Source organism: Spermophilus citellus (assembly GCF_964194105.1).
Source record: "Spermophilus citellus genome assembly, chromosome: 12".
NCBI lineage: Eukaryota > Metazoa > Chordata > Mammalia > Rodentia > Sciuridae > Spermophilus > Spermophilus citellus.
In genome coordinates this window covers 94,577,226-94,592,708 of record NC_138198.1, presented here as the reverse complement: position 1 = coordinate 94,592,708, position 15,483 = coordinate 94,577,226, and the positions used below count along the sequence as shown (strand labels likewise).

The 15,483-nt window shown below is 34.5% G+C and overlaps 1 protein-coding gene across 3 annotated transcripts in view; it reads right to left on the bottom strand.

Moving 5' to 3' along the window:
- The window catches only part of ELP2 (elongator acetyltransferase complex subunit 2), a 48,260-nt gene that overhangs the window by 18,940 nt on the left and 13,837 nt on the right, over positions 1-15,483 (bottom strand). For 2 of the 3 annotated variants that reach the window (XM_081262622.1, XM_081262624.1), the window contains exons 6-13: positions 13,427-13,491; positions 12,644-12,710; positions 11,970-12,107; positions 9,770-9,865; positions 8,125-8,225; positions 7,466-7,597; positions 2,305-2,457; positions 193-381 (exon numbers count right to left, since the gene is read on the bottom strand). In XM_081262622.1, coding sequence (XP_081118748.1) covers positions 193-381; positions 2,305-2,457; positions 7,466-7,597; positions 8,125-8,225; positions 9,770-9,865; positions 11,970-12,107; positions 12,644-12,710; positions 13,427-13,491 — 941 coding nt within the window. The remainder of the gene's footprint in view (positions 1-192; positions 382-2,304; positions 2,458-7,465; positions 7,598-8,124; positions 8,226-9,769; positions 9,866-11,969; positions 12,108-12,643; positions 12,711-13,426; positions 13,492-15,483) is intronic. The other variant, XM_081262623.1, reaches the window with a different exon arrangement.

Here is a 15,483-nt window from a genome sequence, read left to right as displayed (position 1 = left end):
GAGCTCATTTGTTACACAATTTTCTGGTTTTAATATTTATACCACAGTGCACACAAACATATGTCAAACCAATATTAAGTGATATGGCTTCTTTTCTTTTCTATATACTCCATTTACAGCCCAAAGCAAAAAATATTTAGAATTTAAAATTAAGTGACTAGGTTTAAACGAAACCTTTAGAAGAATACTCACGTCACAAAGCACATGACTCAGTGAATGTCCTGAAATGGCACAAAAATTTTCCACAAAATTCCGAGGTGCAGAAAAAACTCGAAGAACCTTTTCATCTGCTCCAGATACAAACTGAAACCGATTAATCATTGCCAAACATTTCAGGTCATATCCATGTATCTGAGGCCTTGCAATTTCATGCCAAGTCACCTGGGTATTAAAACAGAATAAATGAAAATGGCCATATGTTTCAAAAATCTATTCTTTTCAACAGGCAAAATATCAGATACAAAACTGTAGAAATGTGACCATGGGGCAGACTCAAGCAAAAATAAACAACTAAGCAGTTCTAGTAGCACATCAACAAGAGCCACAGTAAAGCATTCCCAATCATTTGACTTGTATTGTCAACTGACTACAGATGATGCTCCAAATGATCGATTGTGTTACTGTGGCAGCAAGACCACTGGCAAACCTTACTAGCTCTCATGACCTGACTCCTATTCAGTACCATGAATTTTTGTCAGAAATAAAGGGTGAAAATCAAAGAAGACCTTAGAAGATGGAAAGATCTACATTGCTCTTGGATAGGCAGAATTCATATTCGTCAAAATGACCATACTACCAAAAGCATTATACAGATTTAATGGAATTCCAATCAAAATCCCAATGGTATTCCTCATAGAAATAGAAAAAGCAGTCATGAAATTCATTTAGAAAAGTAAAGAGATCCAGATAGCTAAAGCAATCCTTAGCAACAAGACTGAAGCAGGTGGCATCACTATACCAGACCTTAAACTATACTACAGAGCAATAGTAACAGAAACAGTATGATATTGGCACCAAAATAGACTGGTAGACCAATGGTATAGAATACAGGACACAGAAATTAACCCACATAATCTCAGTTATCTTATATTAGACAAATCGCCAAAAACATGCATTGGAGAAAAGACAGCTTCTTTAACAAATGGCGCTAAGAAATCTGGAACTCCATTAAACAAAATGAAATTAAACCACTATCTCTCAACATGCACAAAACTCAACTCAAAGTGGATTAAGGATCTAGGAATTAAACCAGAGACTTTGTGTCTAATAGAAGAAAAAGTAGGCCCAAATCTCCACCGTGTCGGATTAGGTCCCAACTTCCTTAATATGACTCCTATAGCACAAAAATTAAAATCAATAATAAATAAATGAAATGCATTCAAACCAAAAAAGCTTCTTCTCAGCAAAAGAAACAATCAGTGAGGTGAATAGAGAGCCTACAGCATGAAAGCAAATTTTTACCACTTGCACATCAGATAGAGCACTAATCTCTAGGGTATATAAAGAACTCAAAAAGCTAAAAACCAAAAAAAAACAAATAACCCAATCAATAATGGACAAAGGAACTGAACAGACACTTCTCAGAAGGTAATATATAAAACATTAGAATAAATAAAAATTTTTTTAAAAAAGAAATAAAGGGTGAAGATTCTAACTTTCACACATAGAAGTTCAGGGTTTATTAGTGGTAAAATTTTCCTGTGACTGTTTGAACTTATGGTCAAGACGAAGAATTTTCTTGAACAAGAGCTACCCTCAGGCTAGGGATATAGCTCAGTAGTACAGCATTTACTTAGCATGTGTGAGACCCTATATTCAATCCCCCCAGAATTGCCAAAGTAAAAGAAAAAAAGGCTACCCCCAACCTCAACCACTACTATCTAACACCAGATGACTTCAGAAATTATTTTTTACTATAGATTTAACAATGCTTCCTAATGAGTTAAACTTATAAGACATAGAACTTTTATGTGAAATTGAAGCAAAAAACATTTTAACAACCAACACTTGAATTATTGTTTGAATTACAAAGAGGAGACGAATATGAGTTTTTAAGAATATGCCAAACAAATTTCCAGAGTGGCGGGATCATTTTGCTTTCCCATTAGCAAAGTATGAAAGTTATAGTCACTCTACATTTTTACAAGCAGCTGTTAATGTCACTCTTTTTTAGTTCAGCTTAAGAATATATAATGATATCTCATCATGGTTTTAATTTGCACTTTTCTATTAGCTAACAATGTTGTTTTTCACTTACTTGTGGAAGTTTTTTAATGTGGTTAGTCAAGTAGTAAGATATTTTACCTGTGATTGGTCTTTTCTCTTCCATGGAGCAAAAAGTCGAGTTGTCTGATCAGTACCAACAGTGATGATAAATTCTCCTTCTGGATCCCACATTAGGTCTTGGACACCATCAAAGTGTCCCGAAATGACAATTTCTGGACTCCACTCTCTCTGCAATAAAGGTACTCATGACACATATCAAAATAATCAAAGGCCACCACCACTCAAAGTAAAGCGCTCATGTCTGGCAACAGGAAAAATGGAAACCCCCTAACAAATTGAAAAGCTAAATATATAAGACAGGATCATAAAATAATAGCATCAGGGGCTGGGACTATAGCTCCATTGGTAGAGTGTTTGCTTGGTATGCACAAGGCCCTGGGTTCAATCCCCAGCACAAAAAAAAAAAAAAAAAAAAATCCACACAAAATAATAGCATCTCTTTTCTAATCAACCATATTAATTAAACATTCAAATACGTGTTGTACCCTCTGAAGCAATTATCTTGGGAAATTTCTCTCCATTCATCTTTCACTGAATGTCCTAGCAACACAATTGACTTCATCTTTCTGTGCCTGAAGATATTACAAAAATGGCAGCTATCTCATAGAAACATCAACGGCATTGATTAAGGGGCCGGGGTTATGGCTCAGTGGTAGAGCGCATGCCTGGCATGCGTGAGGCACTGGGTTCAATCCCTAGCACCACATACAAAATAAATAAATATAATAAAGGTATTGTGTCCATCTATAACTAAAAAATTTTTTAAAAAAGGATTGATTAAATGAGCAAAATGTGTAGAACAATGTAAACCATGCAAAACAATGCTGCGTGTACAGATACTCTGCTTTTGTTAAACTTAACAATGAAAGAAAAAATATTATATAAAATAAGATTCTGAGTGTGGCTTGCTTTATAAAGTAAAAGGAGTTATAGATTTAAAGTAAAAGGAGTTATAGATTTAAAGGACAGAAATAGACAGAATCAAACCTATTTGATTCACTTACTGAGCAACAACCATGTAATAAATACCAATAGGAAAATACAGAAAATGTCATATGCATGGTCCAGAGTCTCTTTTTACATAACCTTGAACAGTAATAATATCCAGAATATATAAAGAATTCAAAAAACGAAACTCCAAGAAACCCAAATAACCCAACTAATAAACAGGCAAAAGAACATTTCTCAAAATAAGAAATACAAAACAACCAACAAATGTATGAAAAATGTTCAACATTTCTGGCAATCAGAGAAATGCAAATCAAAACTACATTAAGATTTCACCTCATTCCATTAAATGGCAATCATCAAGAATTTTTAAAAAAATAAAAAATGTAAGCAAAGATGTGGAAAAGGTAAATTCATACATTGTTGGTGGGACTGCAAATTAGTATAACCACTTTGGAAAGCAGTATTGAGATTACTCAATACTGCTAAGAGACTAAGAAAAGAACCACCATATGACCCAGCTACCTGACTCCTTGGTATTTACCCAAAAGAACTAAAACCAGCATATTACATCAGGACATGGTAATGCACACCTGTGATCCCAGCGACTCAGAAGGCTGAGGCAAGAGGATCGTGAGTTCAAAGTCAGCCTAAGCAACTTAGTGAGGACCTAAGCAACTCAACAACATCCTGTCTGTCTTAAATAAAACATAAAAAAGGATGGGGATGTGGCTCAATGATTTACCCCTGGGTTCAATCCCTGGTACAAAAAAAAAAAAAAAAAAGCATATTACAGTGACATAGCCACATCAATGTTTATAGCAGGACAATTCAACAACAGCTAAGTTATGAAACCAGCCCAGGTGCCCATCAACAATGAATAGATAAAGGAAATGTGGTATGTGTACACTATGGAATTTTACTCAGTCATAAAAAAATAATGAAATTATGGCATCTGCTGGTAAATGAACATAACTGGAGAACATTATGCTAAGTTAAATAGGCCAGACTCAGAAAATCAAGGGTCAAATGTTTTCTCTCATATGTAGAAGCTAGAGCAAAGTATAGAGAGATAAGGGGGATCCCATGAACATAGAGGGTAGATCAGTGGCGTCGAGGGAGGAGACTGAAGGGGAGGGAGGAGGGACAGGAAGAGGGAGGAGGGACAGGAAGAGGGAGGGGGGACAGGAAAAGGGAGGAGTTGTGGAACGAAAGTGACAAAATCACACTAATATGAATATACCACACTGAGTTCCACGTGTAGGTATATCTATAAAGCATCAATTAAAATAATAATAAATAAGGCTGGGGATGTGGCTCGAGCGGTGGCGCGCTCGCCTGGCATGCATGCGGCCCGGGTTCGATCCTCAGTACCACATACCAGCGGAGATGTTGTGTCCGCCGAGAACTAAAAAAAAATAAATATTAGAGATTCTCTCTCTCTCTCTCTCACTCTCTCTCCTCTCTCACTCTCTCTTTAAAAAATAATAATAATAATAATAATAAATAAAATAGAAGAGACCAGCAGAATAGATGCAAGGGGAATAGTGGTAGGGAAAGAAAGAAGGGAAAGAGAAAGCACTATGGACTAAAATAGAGCAAATCATATTCCATACATGTATCATTATGTTAAAATGAACTCCACTATTACGTATAACTATAAGGTACTATAAAAATTTAAAATTTTTAGGGGCTGGTGTTGCAGCTCAGTAGTAGAGCACTTGCCTAGCATGTGTAGGCACTAGGTCTGATCCTCAGGACCACATAAAAATAAATAAATAAATAAATAAATAAAGATATCGTGTCCATCTATAACTAAAAAATGTTTAGTTAAAAATTTCTGTTAGTGGGGCTGGGGATGTGGCTCAAGCGGTAGCGCGCTCGCCTGGCATGCGTGCGGCCCGGGTTCGATCCTCAGCACCACATACAAACAAAGATGTTGTGTCCGCCAATAACTAAAATAAATAAATAAATAAATAATGAAAAATTCTCTCTCTCTCTCTCTCTCTCTCTCAAAAAAAAATTTCTGTTACAGGAAAATGAAATTTGTATCAATAACTGGCAGGTCATTCAAAGCCAAATATGATGAATATAATCAGTAATATGGTATTTAAAAAAGTGAAAGAAAAAAATATTAATTTCTTCTATGACATAGAATCAGGTTCTAATGTTAACACTAATGTGAGTTTAAAAGTTCTGAGTGATGGGGCTGGGGCTGTAGCTCAGTGGTAGAGCACTTGCTTCTCAGGTGTGAGACCCTGGGTTCGATCCTCAGCACCACATAAAAATAAATAAGAAAATAAATAAAGATATTGTGCCTATCTACAACTAAATAAAATAAAATAAAATAAAATAAAATAAAAAAGTTCTGAGCAATGGACAGCTCTTTTAGATTAATAGCATAGTTTTCCACAGTAATCCTAAAGGGCAGTATTTATTTGCTTTTAAAAAAATCACCCACCAAGCTGGATGTGATGACACATGCCTGTAATCCCAGGGACTAAGAAAGGATCACAAGTTTGAGGCCAGCCTCAGCAACTTGTGAAGCCCTAAGCAAGAGAGGTATATGCCTGGAATCTCAGCTACTCAGGAGGCTGTGGCAGGAGGGCTGCCAAGTTTGAGGCCAGTCTCAGCAATTCTATGAGGCCCTAAGCAACCTAGCAACACTCTGTCTCAAAAAATAAAAAGTGGAGCTGGGGTTGTGGCTCAGTGGTAGAGCACTTGCCTTGTATGTGAGGCACTGGGTTCAATTCTCAGCACCATATATAAATAAATGAATAAAATAAAATAAAGGTCCATTAACAATTAAAAAAAAGATTAAAAAAGGGGGGGTGGGGAGTGGGGATGTGGCCCAGTAGTTAGGCACCCCTGGGTTCAATCTCTAGTGCCAAAGATAAAAATAAAAAGGGTTAAGGATATAGCTCAGTATAGAGTACTCCTCGATTCAATCCCTAGTACTAAAAACAACAATAAAAAACACCCTTGATTGTAATAAATATACAACTCTGGTTTGGGGTATTGGTATTGGGGGAAGCTGTGCTGGGGTGAAGATATAGAGAACTCTGAATTTTCTGTTCAATTTTGCTACTAACCTAAAACTGCTCTAAAAAACAAAGCCTATTTCCAGGGTGGGGTTGTGGCTTAGTGGTAGAGTATTTGCCTAGCATGTGTGAGGTACTGGGCTCAATTCTCAGCATTGCATATAAAGAAATGAACATTATAAAGGTCCATCAACATCTAAAAAAAAAAAATTTTTTTTTTAAAGAGAGAGAGAGAGAATTTTTTAATATTTATTTATTTTTTTAGTTTTCGGGGGACACAACATCTTTATTTGTATGTGGTGCTGAGGATCGAACCCAGGCCGCACACATGCCAGGCGAGCATGCTACCGCTTGAGCCACATCCGCAGCCCTAAAAAAAAATATTAAAAAAAAAAAAAAAAGAAGCCCATTGGAAAAACAAATCACCCTTAACACTTGATGAGCCAAACTGTAAAGCACAGGTACAGTGAGAATCTATCTTCTGGCTTGTGTCTCTCCTTACTCATCCAATGCTTTTAATTCTTTGACAGCCCTCAAAGACCAGCTGAGTTAAGGAAATAAAATTTATCTTAAAAAACATTTTCTACCTTAATAGTGTCATAATTGTTCATCAATCTTAAAGGTCAACTCCAAAAGGAGAATATAAGAAAAAGAGTAGATTCTCCCTATAAACTGAGAAATCAAAACCTCATAGGTGACACAACTATTTCAAGTCCACAAACTAAAAGTTATACAAATGTATGAATTTCTACTTTATAAAAGAAACCATTAGATACATATTCAGAATACACTGTAACATTTAGCTTAATGTTCTTATTTGTTTATTTAATTTAAAATATACTTATATAGTATCCATATATAGCAGCCCTATTTTTCATTTATAAAACAAGAAAAATTTGATGGGGGCAATGCTGGGGATTGAACACAGGGCCTTGCACATGCTAGGCAAATGTTCTACCAATGAGCCACAACCCCAGAATTCATTCAATTCTTCAATGTTGCTGTACTCTTCTTAGAAAAGCATGAGTTTCTTACCTACTATAAACACAGTATAATGTCTACAGAAATAAGTGATATCAACTTAAAGGCCTCTTCTATGCTTCTGTACAGTGTTATAAGTAAAACACTATTTAGCTAGGTTGAATATTCACTCGATGTGATTAGAATTGCTTGAAAAGTGCTTTTCTTACTGGGTTAACTGTATTCTGCTTCCAAAGGTGCAGTGCTCCGTGGAAAGCATGAGCAATAATCATGGAACCATCTTCATTGAACTGGCAATCATAAAATCCCAGAGTATTTCCACCTACTTCACCTACTCGAACCTACACAATAACAGAAAACAATTTTCACTTAATAGTCCCATTTCTTTTTAAGATTAAAAAGTTTTCTTAGAAGTAAAGATAGTAAATAACACTAATCAAAGTTTCAAGTCACATAGAAAATATAACAATTCTAATTTAGACATAGCTAGTACCATTGCCTCACTGACAGAACTATAAGGAGAAATAGGTAAAATCCGCTATTGGATTATGAGTTATTTTTACATGCTCTCTGTGTAATTGATAGCTCCATCAGAAAATCAGACAAATCAATAAGGAAATAGAATTGAGCACAGCAATTAACAAGTTATATCTACATAATAAATATGAACTACTATTCCCTGCAGAATATATATTCTCAAGTATAATAGGACCATTTTTTACAATGGAAACGGATTACAGATTTCAAGTTCTAACTCATTTAATGTATACAAAAACTACAAATTTATATATCTAACAATACAGATTTAGGATTTAAATATTTAGTTTACAAATTCCAAATTTCTGTTCCTTAAGTATCCACATTTTACCTGTTCTAGCCAAACTCCTGACTCTTCATCTGGAGCCCAGAGAATCATGGTTTTGTCCATTGAGGCAGACAATAATCTCACTGGCTGCTGTAGAACACCATCTAAAGAATAAAAACCAGTTCCTTTAGGTGATTAACAAGCACTGTGCTTGTAGATGATCAGAAACAATACAATAAGCATACTGCAAGAACATTCACTGAAGCATTGTTTATAATAGCAAAGATGTGAAAATAGCATAAAGGCCAACCATTAGAAGAACAGATAAACAAGCTATGGTATATTCAAGCAATGGAATATTATAGTGCAATTTAAAAAAATAAGTAATCACATGAATCAACATGGATATACTTCCAAACATTTTAAATTAAAAACATATCTTGTAAAAGAATAAAAATATATAGGTATCAAGTTTTGATATATTATAAATAAAAACAATATTATTTATTGGTATACAAATGTGCAATAAAATAATAAACATATGCATAGGAATGATAGGCACTAAATTCAGTACTGTAGTTGCCTCTACAGAAGGATGGAAGGGGAGGTTTAAAAGAACATACAGGAATTATTGGTATGTATAATATCTAACATTGTTTTTCACTATGGAAAATTTGGCCGAAATCTCTCTAATCCTGAATTATCTTAGAAAGTAAGATAAAGAGCTTAGCTGCAGCTTGGTGATGTGGAACTTTAACATGTGTGACTCACTCTGATTTTTAGTCTGGTCAATTGTGGTCTGGTATAAGAGCTGAGTCCAAAATAATGGCTTACTCTTGTTTTAACAGTGAAAATGCAATTTCAAATTATTAATAAAAGAAAAGACTGGACTTTGTTTTTAAATTAACCTTGCTTGAGTTCCTAAAAGTACAGCTAGTTGGTTCTATAGTGCAGAAAAGGTGAAGCAGTAACCCTTGGCAGAGTCCTATATTAACTGACAATAGAGGGGCTTATTAGACTAGTAAAAATTGAGGTATTATGAGCTGGAAATAAAAGAAGCCACTAACAAAGGCCAAATGGGATGCATCAGAGTTGGCCCAAAGAGAGAGAACAATAAAAAATTTAAAAACAGTGAGAAATATAGCATGTAATAAGAGCTGAATGGTGATTCCTTGAGTATTAATTACCATTATTCTTATCTTGGGGAAGGGGATGGATAAACCATAAGGCCAGGCCTTGCTCAGCTCTATACCCAGCACCAGCTTGGGCATGATAAAACCACCACTCCATAAATGGAACTTATGAGCAAAAGAAAGACGGGAAAAAGTTCTTACTTTTTCATAAGTATTATATCTCAGTATTATCAACTTTATTACCAAGGCAAAAGGTTCCTGTGAAATTAGCTTGAAAGTCAATTTTCCTTAAAATCTCTTAATGACTAGGTAGAAACTTTTAAGAAATAAAGTTAATGGAGGTGTGGTAGTTTCAGCATCACGACAAAGATCATACTTCACCCAATTAAGAGAGCAATTGTCAATGGAACTCAGTGTTCACCACACCAGGAATGCAGTCTTACACTCCACCAACTTGAAAATGTATTATATCTTAAGATTTCTAATCACACTCATAAAAATCCTCCACGTCAGCTGACGAGCTTAAAATACTGCAAGAGTTAACTGAAATGGGATCTGCATGTTTTTCTTCTTACCTTTGTAAAATGAAGGTTGCCAATGAACTGCATTTACCCAGTTTTCATGACCAGCCAACACAGTCTCCAGAGTATTTGCAAATGTTATTTTACTACCTACAACAAAAGCAATGAAGGTCTTTTTTCCCTCAAATATCTGCTAAAAAGAATATATGCATGACCAATTCAGTTGTGCAACTACATTTAAAAATTAGAATAAAACATAATAGATGAGATTCAACAAAAAGAACCAATATTCTAAATTTTATTAACCTTACCAACTCTCCAAAATAATAAGAGATAAAGTTTTAAAAATGAATTTTTCTCTATCTGGTCAAATATTTTTTTTTTTTTTAAAGAGAGAGTGAGAGAGGAGAGAGAGAGAGAATTTTTAATATTTATTTTTTAGTTCTCGGCGGACACAACATCTTTGTTCGTATGTGGTGCTGAGGATCGAACCCGGGCCGCACGCATGCCAGGCGAGCGCGCTACCGCTTGAGCCACATCCCCAGGCCCTATCTGGTCAAATATTAAGGAATGTTTTACTAAAAAAAAACTTTTTGAAACAGCTGTTATACAGTGATTATAAAGCAAAAACATACACACTATAATTGTATTGAAACATTACATGCACAATTTTTATGATTTTTTTGTGTCCACTTAAAAATTAGGGCTGGGAGCAGGGCACGGTAGTACATGCTTGTTATCCCAGCTCCTTGGGAAGCTAAAGTAGGAGGACTGCAAGTTCGAGGCCAATCTTAGCAACACATTGTCTCAAAATAAAAAATATTCAAAAAAGGGATTAGTATGTAGTTCAGTGATAGAGTATGCTGGGTTCAATACCCAGTACTGCTAAAGCAAAACAAAACAAAATGAAAAAACAGGGTTAGGGGTGTAGCTCAATGTTAAAAGCACTTTCCTAGCATGTGCAAGGACCTGGGTTCCATCCCCAACACAGCAAAAAAATAAATAAATTTAAATTTAAATATCTACATATACAAATATATTTTTAAAATATTTATTTTTTAGAAGTGGTTGAACAATACCTTTATTTTATTTATTTTTATGTGGTGCTGAGGATCGAACTCAGGGCCTTGGACATGGTAGACGAGCACTCTACTGCTGAGCCACAACCCCAGTCCCTACATATATATATTTTAAAAGCAAACAAAGAAAGGCCAGCCTCCTTGTTTCCACACTCCTTATCAAGATACCACCTAAAATACCATTTTTAAAAAATAAAATAAATGCAGAAACAAGGAACATTAATTAAAACAAAATAATTTAAGATAATTTAAAACAAAATAATTAATGAACAATTTTACATTTGGGTATAGCTACTCATAATATTCTGGTCATATCATTTATTTGTTATCCTCACAAAACTCTATACCCAAATTTCAACTCTAATAGGCTTTATAACCGTATACCTAGGTGAACAATGCTTACTGAGAACTAATTTTATAATCTAGATACACATGTGAAAAAAAAATCTCTTTCAAATTCAACAATTCAACAGTATCTACCATGCAAGGGTAAAATTCTAATGCTAGACAGTAAGAAAATCAAAATAAAATCAATTTAAAAAATTAAATAAATACATAAACCGCAAAAATAAATAGATAAATAAAATCTACATTCTTGGCTATATTAAAAAAAAATTAATCCAATGTAGAGATTTAGCTAGTCTCTTAAAAATACACTCCAACAGGCTGGGTGCAGTGGCACACACCTGTGTCCCTGTGGCTTGGGAGGCTGAGGTAAGAGGATCACAAGTTCAAGACCAGCCTCAGCAACCTCAATGATGCTGTAAAGCAACCAAGTGAGACTGTCTCAAATAAAAAATAAAAAGAGAGAGGGATATGGCTCAGTGGTTAAATGCCCTTGGGTTTAATCCTTGATGCAAAAAGAATATACTCCAACAAAAGTATGAGTAATTCACACTATTACCTTATTTCTTTCTATGCTAAAATTGCAAATTTAGAAACCTTTTACAAATTAATTTATTGGGAAACATTAAACATTATAGCTTAGAAGAAAAATAATTTTTAAATATGAAAAATAACTCAATTTCACATATGAATAAAAACCAAAACCATATCAGTTTCAGATAGGAATCCGACACTTCTAAAAAAATGAACCTTCACATAGATGTGTGTTGAAATAGATAAAATGACTCAGCCAGTAGACTCAAGTACAGCAAATATTTTCAGTTACTCACTTCCGTTTTCAATAGTAAAAGTATTTTCCTTCAGTCTTATATTATCATCCTGAGTTTCTGAAGATGTCGATTTTACATACAGCCTCCATATTCTTATCAGGCAATCTTGTGAACAGCTTGCTAGGAAAAGATCTTTACCTAATTAAAAAACAGATGGTATAATTTTTAAATGTAGATATAAAACCCTTCATTCATTTGATCTACATTCATTTTAATAAATACTGACAAACACAGATGCAATAATAAATGTTATTCATAGATGGTTCTACCAAGAACTTTTCAAGAATGCCTGCATGTAGACAATATAGTTGGCATCATCTTGAAACATCAACCTGGTTCATCTTCTACCACCAATTAACAGTTAACAGAGAGATACGTATTCTCTTTACTAATTGGGACAAGAGAAATATGTAAGACATAAAGAAAACTTTAAAATTAAAACACAGGAGGGGCTGGGGTTGTGGCTCAGAGGTAGAGCGCTTGCCTACCATGTGTGAGGCACTGGGTTCGATCCTCAGCACCACAGAAAAATAAAATAAAGATATTGCATCCACCTGTAACTAAAAAATAAACTATAACCAAAACAAAACAAACTAAAACACAGGAGACTGCTTTTTTGGAAGTTACACATACTTGTTCCCATCAGCTGTACATCAGCAAAATTTCATACTGACCAAAGGCTGCCCACTCCACGCCTCTGATCCAATCCTTGTGTCCACTGAGAGAAAGCACTTTCTGAAACTAGTAAGATAATGAAAATCATTGGGCTTGATAATTTAACATTTTCACATATATTGACTTCATTTTATCTCAGTCGGTCCTACTGCTTTTACTAAGAATGCTACCTGATTAAACACAGGATAAAGTACTCATTTGGGAACAAAAAAAATCTCATCATGTAATACTTAAGTCATTAACTGAGTTGATAACACAATATCTATAGATATCAAGTAATTTAAATGTTTACAAGATAAAATGACATGCTATGGATACGGTATATAAAAACACTGGATCCTACAGAACAGAAACTGGGCCTAGAGTTAACCAACCTAATTTCTGGAATTTCTTTCCCTTAGTTTAGACACTCAAAGTGTAGGTAAAACTCAGAAGGATAAATAAACACTGGCTTTACTATAGGTATGTTATACCTCATTTGAAATTTAAAAAAAAAAAAAAAAAGCACTACCATGGCATCTTCCTTCTCTCCAGAACCAAATTACCTGATTACCTGTTTCCCCCAACAACTCGGCCTGGTGGCTAAGGCTGAAGTTACTTGATGTTCAAATTTAAAAAAAGAAAGACTATCTAATAGAAGAATTGTCAAGGAAAGATTCCCCTATTGGACAATTTTGGTTTGAATTTTAACATTCCTGAATTATAATTTGTAAGTAGTCCGTATTAAGATATGTGACTAAGTGGATAGTAATTCTCGTCTCTTAATAAATATCATTATTTACCTGATCATTTTGTTGAACAAATAAATGAATTTTGCAGTCATCATCACCACATGCTAATATTGGTACTAGAAGAAAAAAAAAGGCATGACTGTAAATACCCCATCACAAGTAGGATCACCTACATGGATTCTAAACTCTATGTAAAGTATCCTGACTTCCATTTCCCACACCACTGAACAAACTGAAAATGTTCAATGAATATCTCCAGGAATAAAATGTGATACTCAAAAACATATTAGTCAATGGTTACTTAACAAATAATAACAATAAACTCGGACAAGTAGTATCTATGTTACTTATGATAGAAGGAACAATGTAAAAGAAGCCCAAGAGCAAGTAGGGAGCCAGGTGTGCTGGTGTATGCCTATATTCCCAGTGGCTCAGAAGGCTGAGGCAGGAGGATCACAAGTTCCAGGTCAGACTCAGCAATCTAGCAAGGCCCTAAGCAAGTTAGTGAGACACTCTCTCAAAATAAAAAATAAAAAGGGCAGGAATGATGTGGTGGACATTATTATCCAAAGTACAGGTATGAAGGCACGAATTAGATGTCAACATACTTTATATACAAACAGAGATATGAAAAATTGTAGTATATATGTGTAATAAGAATTGTAATGCAAAAAAAAAAAAAAAACAGAGTACATGTATGAAGAAATGAACTGGCATGAACATACTGTATATACAAAGATATGAAAAATTGTGGTGTGTGTATATATATATATATATATATATATATATATATATATATATAAAATAAGAATTGTAATGCATTCCACTGTCATGTATTTAAAAAATAAAATCAATTTAAAAAATTAAATAAATACATAAACACCAAAAATAAATAGATAAATAAAATCTACATTCTTGGCTGTATTAAAAAAAAAAAAGGGGGGGGGAGGCGGCAGCAGGAATGTGATGCAGTGGTAAAGCACCCCTGGGTTAAATCCCCAATACCAAAAAAAAAGAGCAAATAGGGTACATTTTTACCATCTAAGCCAAAAGACCAATATGAGAAGCTGTTAGTCCAACTGAATAATAAATAGCTACTCTGAGCACAGCATCACTATTAGTGCAAAGATGTACAGATATGTTTGTAACTTCAAGAACTTGACATTTTATTGAAGACTGAATTCAATATTAAAACAAAGTAAAAGATCAAGTAGTAAGTAATTAAATACGCAGCTAAAAAGCTTTGAAAAGAGTGACTAAAATGAGCTATCTTTAATAAGATAAAAAACAAATTCACACTATCTAAGGACAGCCCTAATGACTCAGGAGCAAGATAAAACCTGGATTCATTTCTAAGGAAATACTGTGCTACCAAATGTGTTTTCAAAGGTCGTCTCACTTTAAATCAAAACAAAAACTCCAGTCACTTGGCCTCAATAAATGAAGAGAAATGAAATTCTATGTTAAAAACCAGATGCTTCCAGATCCTTCTCTCAAGGAACCCTTGCACAACAGGGAACATAACATGAAACTATAGAGTCACAACTTCTGCTGCAGAGTGCAAGAAAGACTGGCACTTCTAGGCCCTATCTTTCTTCATCATTCCTGTCCTAGTAACAGAGGTGGCAAAGTGAATGACTGCCTCACGTTGGCTATCACTTTTGTGGAGGAAAATGAAAAGATAGGTACAATTGAGTTGTATAGCAAAAGGAAATTTTTTCTATTTGGAGATTTTAAGAGGGCTCGACAAACTATCACCATGCAAGATTTGAAGAGGCTGTCATCTTGAGAGAAAGGCTCACATGGTTCACCTTCTGTACACTTTCAACTTATCTCAGACCTTACCTTCTAAAGAATTAAACACTTTTCCCAAATTAGAACCATAAAACATAAGCAGCTTTATCAATCTTCAGTATATATTAAGTTACTTAAATTTTCAACAGCTACAAATTTCCTAATAGCCTCCTGCAACCTTATGTTCTAAACTTAGATCATTTGAATATTGTAACAAAAGTGTTTTATCCACATCTCAATTTGTTTCATGAAAACTTTTAGATATAAGGCTGAGGGTATGGGGCTGGGGTCGTGGCTCAGTGGTAGAGCACTTG